Source organism: Acartia tonsa, chromosome 4, assembly GCF_053477335.1.
Source record: "Acartia tonsa isolate MP-2025a chromosome 4, ASM5347733v1, whole genome shotgun sequence".
NCBI classification, from domain to species: Eukaryota; Metazoa; Arthropoda; class Copepoda; order Calanoida; family Acartiidae; genus Acartia; species Acartia tonsa.
Genome location: NC_137263.1, coordinates 44,546,414 through 44,560,693, shown reverse-complemented (window position 1 = coordinate 44,560,693; position 14,280 = coordinate 44,546,414). Strand labels below are relative to the sequence as shown.

At 33.3% G+C, this 14,280-nt stretch overlaps 2 protein-coding genes across 3 annotated transcripts; both read right to left on the bottom strand.

The window, feature by feature from the left end:
• Positions 1 to 26: 26 nt before the first annotated feature.
• LOC145317381 (uncharacterized) lies at positions 27 to 3,180 on the bottom strand. Its single transcript, XM_080158433.1, has 4 exons — positions 2,944 to 3,180; positions 2,165 to 2,306; positions 1,641 to 1,685; positions 27 to 366 (listed from the first exon to the last, which is right to left on the bottom strand). Exons 1-4 carry the CDS (start codon positions 3,040 to 3,042, stop codon positions 227 to 229), a joined length of 426 nt encoding a protein of 141 aa, XP_080014559.1. The 5' UTR covers positions 3,043 to 3,180; the 3' UTR covers positions 27 to 226.
• Positions 3,181 to 3,742: 562 nt separating this feature from the next.
• Positions 3,743 to 8,251, bottom strand: LOC145317378 (uncharacterized). Of its 2 annotated transcripts, none has more exons than XM_080158425.1 (5): positions 7,911 to 8,251; positions 7,461 to 7,507; positions 6,750 to 7,300; positions 5,077 to 6,459; positions 3,743 to 4,846 (listed from the first exon to the last, which is right to left on the bottom strand). In XM_080158425.1, the coding sequence occupies exons 3-5, from the start codon at positions 7,279 to 7,281 to the stop codon at positions 3,831 to 3,833; spliced, it is 2,931 nt and encodes a 976-aa protein (XP_080014551.1). In that variant the 5' UTR covers positions 7,282 to 7,300; positions 7,461 to 7,507; positions 7,911 to 8,251; the 3' UTR covers positions 3,743 to 3,830. The 2 variants fall into 2 exon arrangements, with proteins under 2 accessions (XP_080014551.1, XP_080014552.1); XM_080158426.1 differs by having other exon boundaries at positions 6,750 to 7,281; positions 7,911 to 8,069.
• Positions 8,252 to 14,280: the final 6,029 nt, after the last annotated feature.

Below are 14,280 nucleotides of genomic sequence, written 5' to 3'. Positions count from 1 at the left end.
AGTATTCATTAAAAGAATAAAAAAAGAAATTTTTATAATTTATTTCAATAAATATTATAGAAAATATATATTTGTACAAAAGATAATATTAATATAGGTATAGAATCACAGTTTAAATCACAACCAAGTATAATCCCATGTTATTATTGCACCATAGTTTCTTTTATATACAAGTTAGAATCATAAAAAATAATAAAAAATCCGGTAAAATACGAAAGAAAATCCATCACTTTTCCAGCGTCCAGACTACAATATTGGTGGCAGGTTGACCGGCCGAAGTGATGATCCTAAAGCCTCCAGTCTCCACCAGGATGTTGAGGGCGTCAGTTGGATACAGGGCCGGGCTCAATACAAACTGCCTTCCTGTATTTTTAAAATTAATATAACAATGATTTGCCTTAGTTTTCTCCTTTTATTTCCTAAAGGGGACTAGTGAATATGCACGAACTAGAGCAAGTAAATCTTAGTGCCTTCCAGTATTAAACCTAAGTATTTTCTTTCAGAATTGGTATACTAGTGCACTTTAAATAAATACAAAAAATAAGATTCACTACTGGAAAGTGTTTAACATCACTTGCTCTTGTTCATGCTTTGTCTTCTTTAAATGATTTTTTTTTCTATATATTTAAAGGATATCCTATAAATTAAAATACTAAGGTTTTTTTTCTATAGGTAATCCAAATTTGATGTTCTTTTCAGGTATGCTTTATTAAAATATCTTGAGGTGATTTTAAGCTATTTTCAGAGGATATGGGCGAAGAATTCCATACCTGTAAAAGATACAAAAACATTGTTAATAAGGATATACTGAATAACACGGCATTTTAAGGGGGGGGGGGGGGAGTTTTGACACATTTGCGTAAACAGTGAGTATAGGCTTTATCTTTGGACTGAGAGGATAGGTTATTAGGGATAAACTCATTCTTATATGATGGATTTTCTCAAGTTTAAAGATTTTTTGGATAGGCCTCCAAGTTCAGGAGCTGCAGGCCTCCAGGTCCTCTCTGTACAGGTAAAAATTAAAAAATAATTTTTTTTTTGAAGAGTTAGAAGTCAACCTATAAAACAAAATATGCATATTTTTGAATGTTATTCACATATTTGAAGAAAAAAATGCATATTTTGTTTCATAAGTTGAACTTGGAGGCCTATCCAAAAAATCTTAAAACTTGGGAAAATTCATCATATAAGAATGAATTTATCCCTAATAACCTATCCTCTCAGTCCAAAGATTAAGCCTATACTCACTGTTTACGCAAATGTGTCAAAACTCCCCCCCCCCCCCTTGATCAGGGGAAAGCTATAGGATGTTTGATTTATAAAAAGAAGCTGTAGAATCTACTAACTCGAAACTACCTACTCGTACTTATTAAGAATCTGAAGAAAAACGGTTAAGATACGCAAAATCTTAATAAGTTTGACAGATGGGCTTTGTGAGAGCAAGGCCATTTTTAGGCCTTTAAAACACCCAAATGATTAGAGAAACCAGTTTAAATACCTATATATTAATTCATTGATATTGTTAGTTATTTGGGTAGTATAAATGATGCTATCTCAATTGAGTAGTAAAAGCAAAGCAACTTTTTCAAAAGATGAAAATAATAAAGATACTGAATCCATTTTAGTATATTAATTTCCTGCAGTGTCGGGTTGGCATCGCTCGCTCACAACACCCCCATAGATCACTAAAAATAATAGTTTTCTAAAATTAGCGTCTTGAGTTTTTTCTTTCAACTGCCTCTTTTTGAAGGCAAAGATTATCATCATTACATATAAAATCTTTTAAAATCTGGTTCGATTATCGAAAGTGAATTAAAGAGAACACCAAAAACATTAATGTTTAGGACATATGTAGCACTTAATTTTAAAAAAATCCTTCAAAATACTGCTAGAATCCAGAATCCGCAAGGAATCGGCCATTTTTTTGACAGATTCTTTTAAGAATCCGGCCCAAAAATTTGACGGATTGCAATCACTAGTTATGTTAAGTAAAAATTTCTCTCTATTCTCTGAAGGAATAGAGGAAATTTGGTCTTAGCATATTTGTAACGCTGTCTTTATTTTTCTCAAAGCAATTATGAACATAAGGTTTAATACAAGTTACAGAATAGCTGCGCTGATAAAATTGATTTTGTTGTTAGAGGTAAATGAAAACATATATTACCTACATTACTGCAGTTCAAAGAGAAGCCCATCCTCTCTAGAATATGGGTGAACAGTTTGGGGTGCCTGGTACCCAGGATGTCGAGACCAACTATGCTACAGCTGGAGGCCTGTGGATCACCCTTCACACACACATACATTGCCTATATATAATATTATTATTTTCATGAAATAAGAATAGGTTAAAGGGACACAGGGCTATTATATACATTTCATAATCAAAGTATAAAACATCCTACAAAGCAAATTATTTTGCACAGTAAAGAGTATTTGGAAGCTCGATTGAAAATATACTTATATAAAACATTTTAGCTCAACAACGCAATTGCCATAAAATTCACCAAAAAGTCATTAAAATATTCTTTTCTTAAAAGACTATTCACATAATAAACTTTTTAAATACACATTAAAACTGGTTTTGAAGGTTACGGTGCACCAATATTAGGAAGGGTTTCAGACAATTAAAATTAATGATAATCTTGAGACATACCGACATAGAACAATGGTAGAGGAGCTTCTCTATAAATAAACATGGACAAAGGTTTTAGTATCACGTTTTTTTCCCTTCCATTTCAAATGTAAATCTGTTAATTCTTATTTCATTTATACAATATGTTTTCCAAAATATGCTTCTCGTTAATTATTGAATTTAACCTAAAATATCAAGAATTTCAATTTACATTTCAATTTGTAACATTAAAGTTGTATGATTTTGTTGAATTATTAGTTTTGTTTCAAAAGATTATTTGGCATACTAGTCCATGAAAGATAATACCTTACCTTAATAAACGTTGGGACTCGAAAAATCTTCAAAATAAATCTTCTTAAACCCGACAGGAAATCTACTGTAGATAGAAGAACTGGTGTACCATGTTTCATATCTTTGAATTAAGTTTGTAATGTTTGATACTGTATATAACTTTCAGGCAGTTTCGTGTTAAAGCTTTGATAGTTTGTATCTCTCACTTTCATATCATTGGTGATATTAATTCTGAATTAGTTTACACACAATTTTCTTCCAGATTTCTTATACCACTTTGTAAAATAGTTTAATAACAAAATTGAAATAATAGCAACATTTCCTAAAAACAAAATATAAAACTTCAAGACAAAAGACTGACATCAGACTACTTCTTACCAATTCAAAAAAAAATGACAGAAACGGCAAGCTAAGATTTAAATATAAAAGGTACCCTCGAATCGAAAGAGTTAAAGAAAACTCACGTTTATAACAGTACTTATAATTTTCAGTCCAATATACCCCTCCCTCCTATTTAAACCATTAAACATCATAAACTGGACAATCAAAATTGTTTCATTAAATCTGAAAATTCATTAGTTTCACTAAAAGATTCTAAATATTTCCACTTATTTGAGAAGGTTGTTGCATATTGATTTCTAGCTTTGGATTGTTCTATTTCAAAGACCCAAATGGTAGTTTGATTTAAGATCTAGTTTCATTTTGCTTCCTTTTATTATTGTAAGGTTTATTCTTTAAGAGCTGGATCTTTGTTTCTTTTGGGGTTTGAAAATAGTTTACAATTAAAGTTACCATTACTGAACAAAAAAAAAAATATTTTTTACGAAAACATTTATTATATTAATATCATATAATACACAACACTAAATTAAGCTTAAGAAAAAAGCATTATTTTTTTAAAAGGAAATTAATATCTCCTTTGATTCATATTTGACTTGTTGTTACTGTATCCATCAAATCTGTCGTTTCTGCCTCCAGGAGGCAACAACAAACCGCTGGCAGAGCCGGTCAGATTGGCCATCAGGGATCCTGCCGCCGCCTGAAGCTGTTTTGTCTGCATGCTCAGGGAATTACCCCAAGATGCTCCGCCAGCACCGCCACCTCCAAATCCTTGCAGGCCCAATCCTGGCAGTCCTGCACTTGCAGATTCTAGTAATCCTGGCGGAAGTCCTCCAGCAAGGCCACCGGCCCCACGCATGCCTGTACCAGAGTCCATTTCAACACGCCAATCGCTATTAAGAGGCGCTGATGATCCGCCTGCACCTCCCATATAACTTGAACCACCTCCACCGCTTCCACTCATTCCCCTTCCGCCTAGCCCAGCTCCACCTTTTGAAGACCAACCTGATGAGGATGAGCTGAAGGGTGACCTTGGCCGCCCTCCGCTGGAGCCGTGATGATGAGAGCCGCTACTGGCTCCGCCTGACCGTCCCTCGTAGGCACCCTGAGGACCACCCCGGCTTCCACCGCCGCGTCCACTTGACGAAGGATGATGTGAGGAGCGTTCGCCACGGTAATTTTGTCCACCACCTTCCATTCTGTGATGATCTCCGCCTCCACGGTCCACTCTACCAGAACTGCTTGCCCCCATGCCACTATTTCTGTCTCTGAATCTTCCACCGTCTCTATCCCCTGCTCTGGATCCTTCCCTGGCACCTGGTGGTGGTCCCCCCATCCTGTCTCTATCTCTGCTCATGCCCATGTCTCTACTAGAGCTGGATCCTGGACCATCCCTTGAACCCCATCTGTCTCCACCTCCCCGAGACCTTCCCTCGTCTCTGGAGCTTCCTGAACCCATAGGTCCGCCGAAATCTGACATGCCACGGGAACTTGAATGACCTGGTGGATCCAAGTCTCTACCTGATGGGCGGTCATACCTGCTGGAGGATTGGGGCATTCTGTCTGGTCTTCTTGATAACATTCCTGCATAATTTTATTATGAACCAAACCCTATTAAAATTATTTCCTGTCTTAAGAAGATGCAAATAAAAAAAATATATACTATAGTGTATGTTGTAAAAAAGCCTATTAGTGATATTCTATTTTTAGAATTTTACAGAATTCAAAGATTAATTAAATAGAAATTTTAAAACATACTTAATATTTAAGTTCTAATACTTTTAATAATCTGAATGAATATTTAGAAGACCTACCACTTGCTGATTGGTTGCTTGATCCAGACATATCTTCTCTCCCTCCACGTTCTCTCTTCCTGTCCAGATGATAAGAATCCCTGTCGTCAGCAGGTCTTTTGGGGGCTACCCGTCTATCATCCATCCTGCTGCTGCTACTACTTGATCCGACCATTGATTGTGACCGTTTTAGTTTCTCAAGTTCAGCTTTGTCTCGTTCTAGACGTCTTCTTTCGGCCCGTTGACGTTCTCTTTCTAGCTCCAATATTTCTTTCTTTTCTCTTTCCAAACGTTCCCTTTCTCTTTTTAATTCCTCTCGTTCTAGTCGTAGTTTTTCTTCGGCTTCTTGTTGCCGTCTATGAGCTTCTTTGCGGCGTCTTTCATCATCTTCTTCACGACGACGTTCTCTATCACGCCTGCGTCTCTCTTCCTCTCTTTCCTGCTCTCTCTTTCTTTGATCCTTAATCTGATTGAGTGTTAGTATAGGACCTGATCTTCTATCTCTGTCGGAGCCACCTGACCTGCCGGCTGACCGTCTGTCATCTCGCCTTAAATCAGTTGACCTGTTGCTGTGGTGCGAGTCATGGAGTGACCTGTTGTGGCTAGCACCTGACCTGCTTGCTAAATCATGATGCCTGCCTGAGTAGGCAGGTTCGCGGTGATGTGATCTGCTGGAACGGGAAGTTGACCCACTTTTACGACTGCTATCCTCCCGACGATCGCTTCGGCGTGCACTTGTGGCTCGAGAATCTGAAGTTCTGGAAGCAGATTTTCCTCTGTCCCTGTGGTCATCCTTCCTACGATGTGGACCATTGTCGGCGGTAGCTTTCTCAACCATAATCAGACTACCACCCAATTCAGACTTGTTAAGCTTATCAATACATGCGTCAGCTTCTTGTGGTGAGGCCATTGTGACGTAACCAAAACACCTGGCCCCTGGAGCTCGCGAACTGGTAACTATTTTTGCCCCTGCTACCTTGCCATACGCACTGAAGACGGTCTTTAAATCCGCAGCTTTAGTTGTCGCAGACAAACCACTGACCCACAAATTGCGAATCTTATCCATATCATCTCCATTCTTGCTGCCAGCTTTTGAGCCACCAGACTCACTCTGCTGGTTCATCAGTGCATCTCCAGAATCATGGCTGGCCACACTTTGACTCTCGTCAGGATTGACACGCATGGAACTATTTTCACTGGGCGCTTTGTCAACCCTGGAACTCAGACTTATCGTGTCCTTGCTTGTAAATGGATGTTTGACGGGAGCAGTTTCTGGGCGGGGTGGAGAACTAGGGGCGCCGTTCATTTTCTCCTCGTCGGCAAAAAGATTATCCTCATCGCCAACCATCAGGTTCAAAGAGTCCTCATCAGGCTCTTTATCTTCATTCTTAGATGTTGCTTCTTCTATAAATTAAGATATAAAGTTGAATTCATTTAAAATGTTACATTAAGCAGAAGTAACATGTCTCAACAGTCAAAACGCATTAAATGTTATGTTAAAAACCTTTAAGCTTGTACAAAAATTTCAAAGAAAAGGTTGTAGTTGAATTTAAAATAATAAAAAAAATATCTTGTTTTTGATGATTCTGATTGCTGATAATAAGAATAACTTGACTTCAAAAATACAAACTACCAATTCTAACAGAAAAAACCTAGGATAAATATTTGAAATAGATTATGAAATTAGACCCCACCTACTGTATTATTCTCAATCTTTTCTTCTTGAATCGAATCTTCCAATTTATCTTCTGTCTCTTCAGCGTTCATCGTCTCATCTTCTAGAGTTTCATCATTGGTTTCATTGTCATTCTTGTTTTCATTATCATTGCTGGCTTCTTCCATTTCTTCCTCCTTATTTTCATCTTCTTCTTGTGATTCTTGTTCATTTTCTTCCTGTTCTTGTTCCTCTTCACTTTTCTGATCATCTCCATCCCTATCTTCAACTTCCTCCTCTTCATCCTGATTATCATTTTCAGCTTTGTATTTCTCTTCTTTTTCTACATTGTCACTGGTAGAAGCTTCGGCGTGTTCGCCACCTTCATTTTCAGCGTCGGTTTGGGCATTGAAATCAAATTCTTCGGGGTCGAAACCTTCCTCTTTGATTGCAGCTTTGAGTCTGTCAGCCAGGATCGCTTTGACTCCGCTGGTTTGGAGGCCGCGCTTTTCTAGCTCTTGCTTTAGATCAGCGACGCGCAAATCTTTGAGATATTTAGGATCTTCGCTCATCTTCACAGAATGTCCTATTCTAAAATTGGAGAGTTTCGATTTAATATTAATTCTTTGCTTTGCCAAAATATTGGATATAATTTTTTCCCTTGAAAGATTACAAATACTTTATTTATTAGTAATTAAAACACCCGTATTAAACACATTAAAATCAAACAAAGTTAGTAAATAGGGCATACCTTGATAATTAAAAGATTTTCTGAAGACTGTCAATCAACTCAACACACTAAATTAAAAATACACATTGATAATACAAAAAATAAAAGAGCGATTTCAAAAAAAAGGCAAAGTATGTGGATATAATTATAAATCATGCGTAAAAACGGATATTCCTATTTTATTTAAAATCAACGGCTATATCTTTACAATTGAAATGCCATTACCATTCGAATAACTATACTGGACATAAAAATAAAATTGTGGTCTGAACGAAAATTGTCTTATTCATAGAAAAACCGATATAAACAATTAAAACAAGAAAATTAAGGTTGTTAATTTACTTTTTTATGACTAGTACACACTCAATTAACTGCAAAAAATAAGCTTTTTGAAAAATTTGACAATTTTAGCATACATTATTGTTGTAACTTTAAGTATAAATTTTTCTAAAAATAAAACAATAAAGTTACCTGTATATTAACAAAACATTTTATATCATTCTTATCACATTTCAAAACAAATTATTATATTTAACAATTATTTCGGTAGGATTCGTTTATGTTGTGTAATGTTGATTTAGTAAGAAGAATGAAATGGAAACGAGGAAATTGTGCAATAAGGGTTGCCAAATATCAAAAAAGTTAAAGATAACTAATTTCTTAAAATTACCTTTTTAAAATAAAAAAATACTAAATTTCACTAAATACATTAAAAATATGGTTATTCATATTTTTATGATAAAGTTTCCAATCAGAGAGGTACAAGACAAGATAAACTATTGAAACACTAGGCTCCAATTTCAGTAGTTGGCAACTTTGTTTCGATTCTAGAGTTAACAATTTTTTTAAAAACACAAATAAAAAGTATTTTTTTGGATACAATTAAGAGCTAATATATGTAGGATGATGTAAAATGGTAAAATTGCATTGTTTAAAATTGGTATTTCGTTCGCGGCGCAGCCGCGCAAACGAAATTTAGATTTTGTGTGGCTAGCAAAAGTATATAAAGGGGTTGTAATGTTTAATTCTTTCTCAGTTTGCCTTCTGGTTCCGGGTAAATACGTTTTAATTTATTGTTTTATAAAGTCCTCGCTAAAGAAGAAACCTCATTTATTTTATAAAATAAATCCCTGACGAAATGAGGGGAGAGGAACATCTTCATTCATAAAGGATGGTTAATGCCCTTTGTTTAGTAATTTTTTCAGTTTTGTTGCTGCAGTGAGAAAAAGTTGGAATCCCTGTTTTGGTAAAGCGCATTTTGCCGCGTTTGGTTTTTTACTTTATTTTAGAATTTTTTCTGGGAACGAACGTAGTGGATGTTGATTCAAGTGAATATTTATACTTTTAGTGTTAATGTTTTTATAATTTATTTATTTGTTTTATTTAAGGTTTTTTAAATTTGGTTAGGAAGGTGTGTTTTATAAATTTAAGTTAAGTTTTTATATTTTTATTATTTTTTATAGAAAAATTTGAAAATGAGTCGTGTGGTAAATAATGATAGTGAAGTTCCGGCAAATTTGCCGACAGGATTGGATGCGGCGACGGTGCCGGGTGCGGGAACGTTGCCGGCGGCAGGTCCCTCAGTGACTTTTCAAATTTTGAGTAAACAAGAATTGTTAGAGTTTAATAATGTTAAACTAAAAATGCAGGAGTTAAAAAATGAAAATAGAAAATCAAAAGTGTTGGCGGAAAAAGCGAGGCATAGATCGCCACAGATTAAAAGATCTATAGGTGTTCTTATGAATTTAAAACATGATTTAGAAGATGTTAAAGAAGGTATTGGCAAGATTGCTAATAATGCGGAAAGTAATGATGTAGTTGATAAATTGGGTATTGTGGTGGAGAAGATTGAATGTAGTATGCAGTCGGTAGATTATGAGATTTTGATGAATCAAATGGCTAGTAGGAGTAAGGCAGGGTGGAAGACTGTGCAGATGTATGAAGAGGAGACTTTATTTGAGGAAGATGAGGATGCGGAGAGTAAAACTAAGAAGTTTAGGGCAGCGGAGAGGTCAGCTCTTTTTATTTTAAATAAAAGGAGAGAAAATCATGGAAACAAGAGGGGTGGTTTTGGTGGTGCAGGGGGTAGTGGACAGAATGGTAGGGGGCGTGGGGGAAATGAGGGGGATAGTGGTGCTGGATATAGTGGTAGACAATTTAATAATTTTAATAAATTTTCTGCTGATAGGATTGCAAATAATGTATGTTATAATTGTAATATGTTAGGGCATCATAAAAAAGATTGTCCAAAATTAAAAAATTAAAATTGCAAGTTTCTTTTTCAAGAAAGATTTTTTATTTATTTTATGAAGATTATTTTATTTTAAATTAAGTTTTTTATGGATTTTGTATAGTTTTTTATTTTATTTATATATATATATTTTCAAAATAGGTACCTGTGAAGTTTTATTGTAGATTTTTTATGCTAATTTTAGAATTTTATTTTTATGGATAATTTTATTTAATTTTAGAAAAGATGGATTGTGAAAATACAGATTTCAGACCTTTTGTGTTTGAGGATTTGGAGGAGGATGTTGCAAAAATGTTGGTCAACAATTCTAATTATGTTGGAAAGAAGTTAAGTACTGACTCGAGAGTGCCAGGAAGAATAAATAATCCTGAATTTTTTAGTTTTTGGAAAGATGAGTTGAAAGCTAGTGATTATATTTTAGATGTTATAAAAAATGGTTATAAAATTCCGTTTAAAAGTATTCCTCCTCCTAGTTTTTGTGATAATAATAAAAGTATGTTGAAGGAGAAAGATTTTGCCTACCAAGAACTATTACGTTTGGAAAGTTTAGGCTGTATTTCTAGAGTAAAGGAGAGGCCATATATTGTTCTTCCTCTATCTGTTGTTTTTAGTAAGAAGCAGAGGTTGGTAGTGGATGCTTCTAGACATTTAAATCCTTTTATTGAGGATAGAAAGGTGAAGTTGGAGGATTTAGAGGTTGGAGAAAAAATGATGAAGCAGGGTGACTATCAGACAAGTGATGATTTGGATTCAGGTTATTGGCACTTAAAGATGCATGAAGAGCACAAAAAGTATGTTGGCTGTCATTTTGTTTTAGATTCTGGAGAAATTTTATACTGGCATTGGAATGTGTTGTTTTTGGGGCTGAAGGATGCTGTATTTATATTCACAAAGTTGCTGATTCCTCATAAAATTTATTTGAGGTCTAAGGGTGTTAGACTTCATATTTTTATAGATGATCAGAGAATTTTTTCTGTTTCTTATGATCAATGTGTTAAAGACACGAAGTTTGCTAGAGAGACTTTGGAGAGAGCTGGATGGACAGTAAATGAGAAGAAGTCTTCAGGTGACCCAAAACAGTCTCTCAACTTTTTGGGTTTAATAAGTGATTCGGTTAGTATGAAATATTTTGTACCTGATGAGAAAATTAATGATATTTGTGATTCTATTAAAACTTTAATTAATTCAAAAAGAAAGAAAGTCCACATAAAAAAGTTGGCTAGAATTTTAGGCAAAATTCAATTTTGTCAAAAAGCAATGGGTCCTTGTGTGAGGCTTTTGTGCAGATCTTCTTATCATTTAATTTCTAAGGCTAAATCTTGGAATAGTATGATTGTGTTATCTGATGGAGCAATTAAAGAACTTTCATTTTTGGCTGATAATTTTAGAAATTTAAATGGTCAGCCGTTAAGGCCAAGTCTTTCTCAAACTAGATTAGATATTACTGTTGGAAGTGATGCCAGTGATATTGGTTTTTGTGTATATAATGTGGATGATAACAGAGAGCTTTTATTTAAAAGATTGTTTAATGATTGTGAAGCAAAGAAATCTTCGACTTACAGAGAATTAACAGCTTTTTATGATTTTTATATGAGTGACAAAGTTTTAAAATTTAAAAATTTGAGCATTTTACATTATACTGATAATAAAAATTGTGAAATTATTCTTACTAATGGTTCAAGAAATGTTGTTTTGCAGCAGATGATTTTAGATATTTTTATAAGATGGAAAGAATTAAATTTGACTGTAAATGTTGTTTATATTTCTAGAAATGATCCAATAATTGAATTTGCTGATTATGAGTCAAGAACGTTTGATTTACATGATTTTTCTTTAGATTTTGATAATTTTTATTTAGTTTCTTCTTTATTTGGAGAATTTGAAATTGATTGTTTTGCGTCAAAGACAAATAAGAAATGTGTAAATTATTTTTCTAAATTTCAAGATAATGATTCTTTAGGAATGAATTTTTTTGCGCAGAAAGTTCCTAATTGTAATTTATTTGTTTTTCCTCCTATTCATTTAATAATACCAGCTTTGTATCATTTGCAAAAATGTAATAGTTATGGTGTTTTAATTGTACCAAAATGGATTTCGTCATATTTTTGGACTTTTATTTGTGATGATGGTTGTCATTTTAATAGATTTATTAAATCTGTTTTAGTTTTTAGCCCTAAATTTGTTTCTGGAGAATTTGTTTTAAATTCAATGTTTAAAGGTGTTAAAAAGTTTGATACTTTAGCTTTGAAATTTAATTTCAATATTAGTAATGCTTTTTCTAGTCAAGTACATTCAAAATTTTGTATTTTGGGAGGATGTGAGAAATGTAAAGATTTTTGTAGATTTTAAATATTTTATTTTTATTGATTTTATTGGAATGTTTTAATCTTTTATATTTTGCAGATTATGGAGGCTAAAAAACTAAGAATTGACAATGAGATGTTGAATTTGGTGAAATCTGTAAGAACGAGTTCTTTAAATTTAACTGGTGTTTCTGAGGAATTTAAAATGTATCACAAGAAAATTGATGTTTGTATTTCTACAAAATTAGCTCATGGTTCTAGGGAACAATATTTGTCAGCTTTTTCTAGATTTGAAAAATTTTGTGTTGATAATAATTTAGTAGCTTTGCCATCGCACCCAGAAGTTATTATGACCTATTTTATTAAAATTTCGGAACAGAAAAATAGTTTAAGTACGGTTTTGATGGCTAGGGCTGCAATAAATCATGTAAATAAATTATTTAGAGCTGACTTACCTTCCCCAACTGATCATCCTGATGTTGTTAGTTGTGTCAAGAGTATTGAAAAAAGGTTTTCGAAACCTGTTAAGAAAAGTGCTCCTATGAACAAGGAAGTTTTGAATAATATGATTGACAAAGTTTTACAGGGTGATCAGTTGAGGGACAATAATTTTTTAATTAGTATTGACAAATGGCAGATTGTAGCTAAAACTGTTTTAAAATTTAATTGTATGGCTAGATTTGAAGAAGCTGTTGACTTAAAAAAATCTAGTTTTGAATTTTTAGATAATGGAGATTGTAAAGTATTATTTTTAAAAGGTAAGACAAATCAAATTCATGATGCAAATGAAAACATTATTGCTTGTATTAAAGATTCTCCTTATTGTCCTGTAAATATTTTATTTAAGTATTTTCTTCGTTTTGGTGTTAAAGAAGATCATTTGTTTATGCCTCAAGTTAAAAATGGTTTAGTTTATTTAGATGAGCCAGCATCCTATCGCTATTGTTTAGATCAATTAAGATTGACTTTAAAGGATTTGGGTATTCCAAATTGGAAAAATTTTGGAGAACATAGCGATAGGTGTGGTGGTATTTCTGCTGCTGCGAATGCTGGTGTGTCTGAATCAGTGATTCAGATTCATGCTAGGATGAAATCTGATAAAACTCCGAGGTTGTACATTAAGCGTTCAATGCAACAGAAAAGAAATGTTTCTCATTTATTAAATTCTTTGTAATATGTTGTTTTTATAATTTTTGACTTGAATGTTTTAATATTTTGGACTTTTACAGGTTAAATAATTTAGAATGGTCACTTCTGTTTCTTAGAACCTCGCTGGTTAAATTCGGTTGTTTATTTCTGGTTGTTGTTGTGAGACAAATTTCTGGTAGTGACAAGATTGGATCTTGGTGTTTTGGTGAGATAAAATCTAGGTAAGATTTTGATAGTATACATAAAATTGGTATTTCGTTCGCGGCGCAGCCGCGCAAACGAAATTTAGATTTTGTGTGGCTAGCAAAAGTATATAAAGGGGTTGTAATGTTTAATTCTTTCTCAGTTTGCCTTCTGGTTCCGGGTAAATACGTTTTAATTTATTGTTTTTTAAAATAATTTGATTTTTGTTGAAGGCTTATTTGAGAAAAATTTAGTTTTGATTGTTTGTTTCAAATTATTTTGTTTAGGAAGTATTCAGTATTTTTTAGAAGCTTCTATAGGGACAGACAAATTTCTGGTAGTGACAAGATTGGAAGGAGGCAAGCTAGAACGGAGCCTACTCTGTTCGCTGGTTAAATTCGGTTGTTTATTTCTGGTTGTTGTTGTGAGACAAATTTCTGGTAGTGACAAGATTGGATCTTGGTGTTTTGGTGAGATAAAATCTAGGTAAGATTTTGATAGTATACATAAAATAATTATTAAGATTCTTTTATAAAAAATGTTATATTTAAATTTTTTGATCGAATCTAAAGGTGACAACTTTATTTGACAAGAAACATAACGCGGCATTCAAAAATATAAAACAAGGGTAGTCAACTTTTATCATAATAATTTTTATCATTTAAAATAACCACGAAACCAATATTCCATCTAATAAGAAGGTTCAAATTCATTTTTTCTAATAAATACATGATAAAAATTGTTCATGAATTGTAACAATATGGTAAAAAATCTAAAATAAAAAGCTTTAAAACTAATGTTGTTAACCCTAATTTACAATCCCAAATTACCCAAACAAACATGGCGTCATTTAAATGCAAACATTCATATTCATAATAGAGAAGGGGAGTGTTGTTAAATATAATTTTTTATTGTCGTTAAAAGTGACTCATTTATTATCAAGAATTTTTTAACG

Bases quoted from the DNA above. Each gene is read 5' to 3' on its own strand.
- LOC145317381 (XM_080158433.1), bottom strand. From the start codon at position 3,042: ATGAAACATGGTACACCAGTTCTTCTATCTACAGTAGATTTCCTGTCG. The intron at 1,686-2,164 runs GTAATATATGTT...TATTATTTTTAG, and splicing joins TTTGAACTGCAGTAATGTAG to TGATCTATGGGGGTGTTGTG. The intron at 367-1,640 runs CAGGAAATTAAT...ATTTTAAAAATA, and splicing joins GCGATGCCAACCCGACACTG to CAGGAAGGCAGTTTGTATTG.
- LOC145317378 (XM_080158425.1), bottom strand. From the start codon at position 7,281: ATGAGCGAAGATCCTAAATATCTCAAAGATTTGCGCGTCGCTGATCTA. The intron at 6,460-6,749 runs GTGGGGTCTAAT...CTTAATTTATAG, and splicing joins GATTGAGAATAATACAGTAG to AAGAAGCAACATCTAAGAAT. The intron at 4,847-5,076 runs GTAGGTCTTCTA...AAAATTATGCAG, and splicing joins AAGCAACCAATCAGCAAGTG to GAATGTTATCAAGAAGACCA.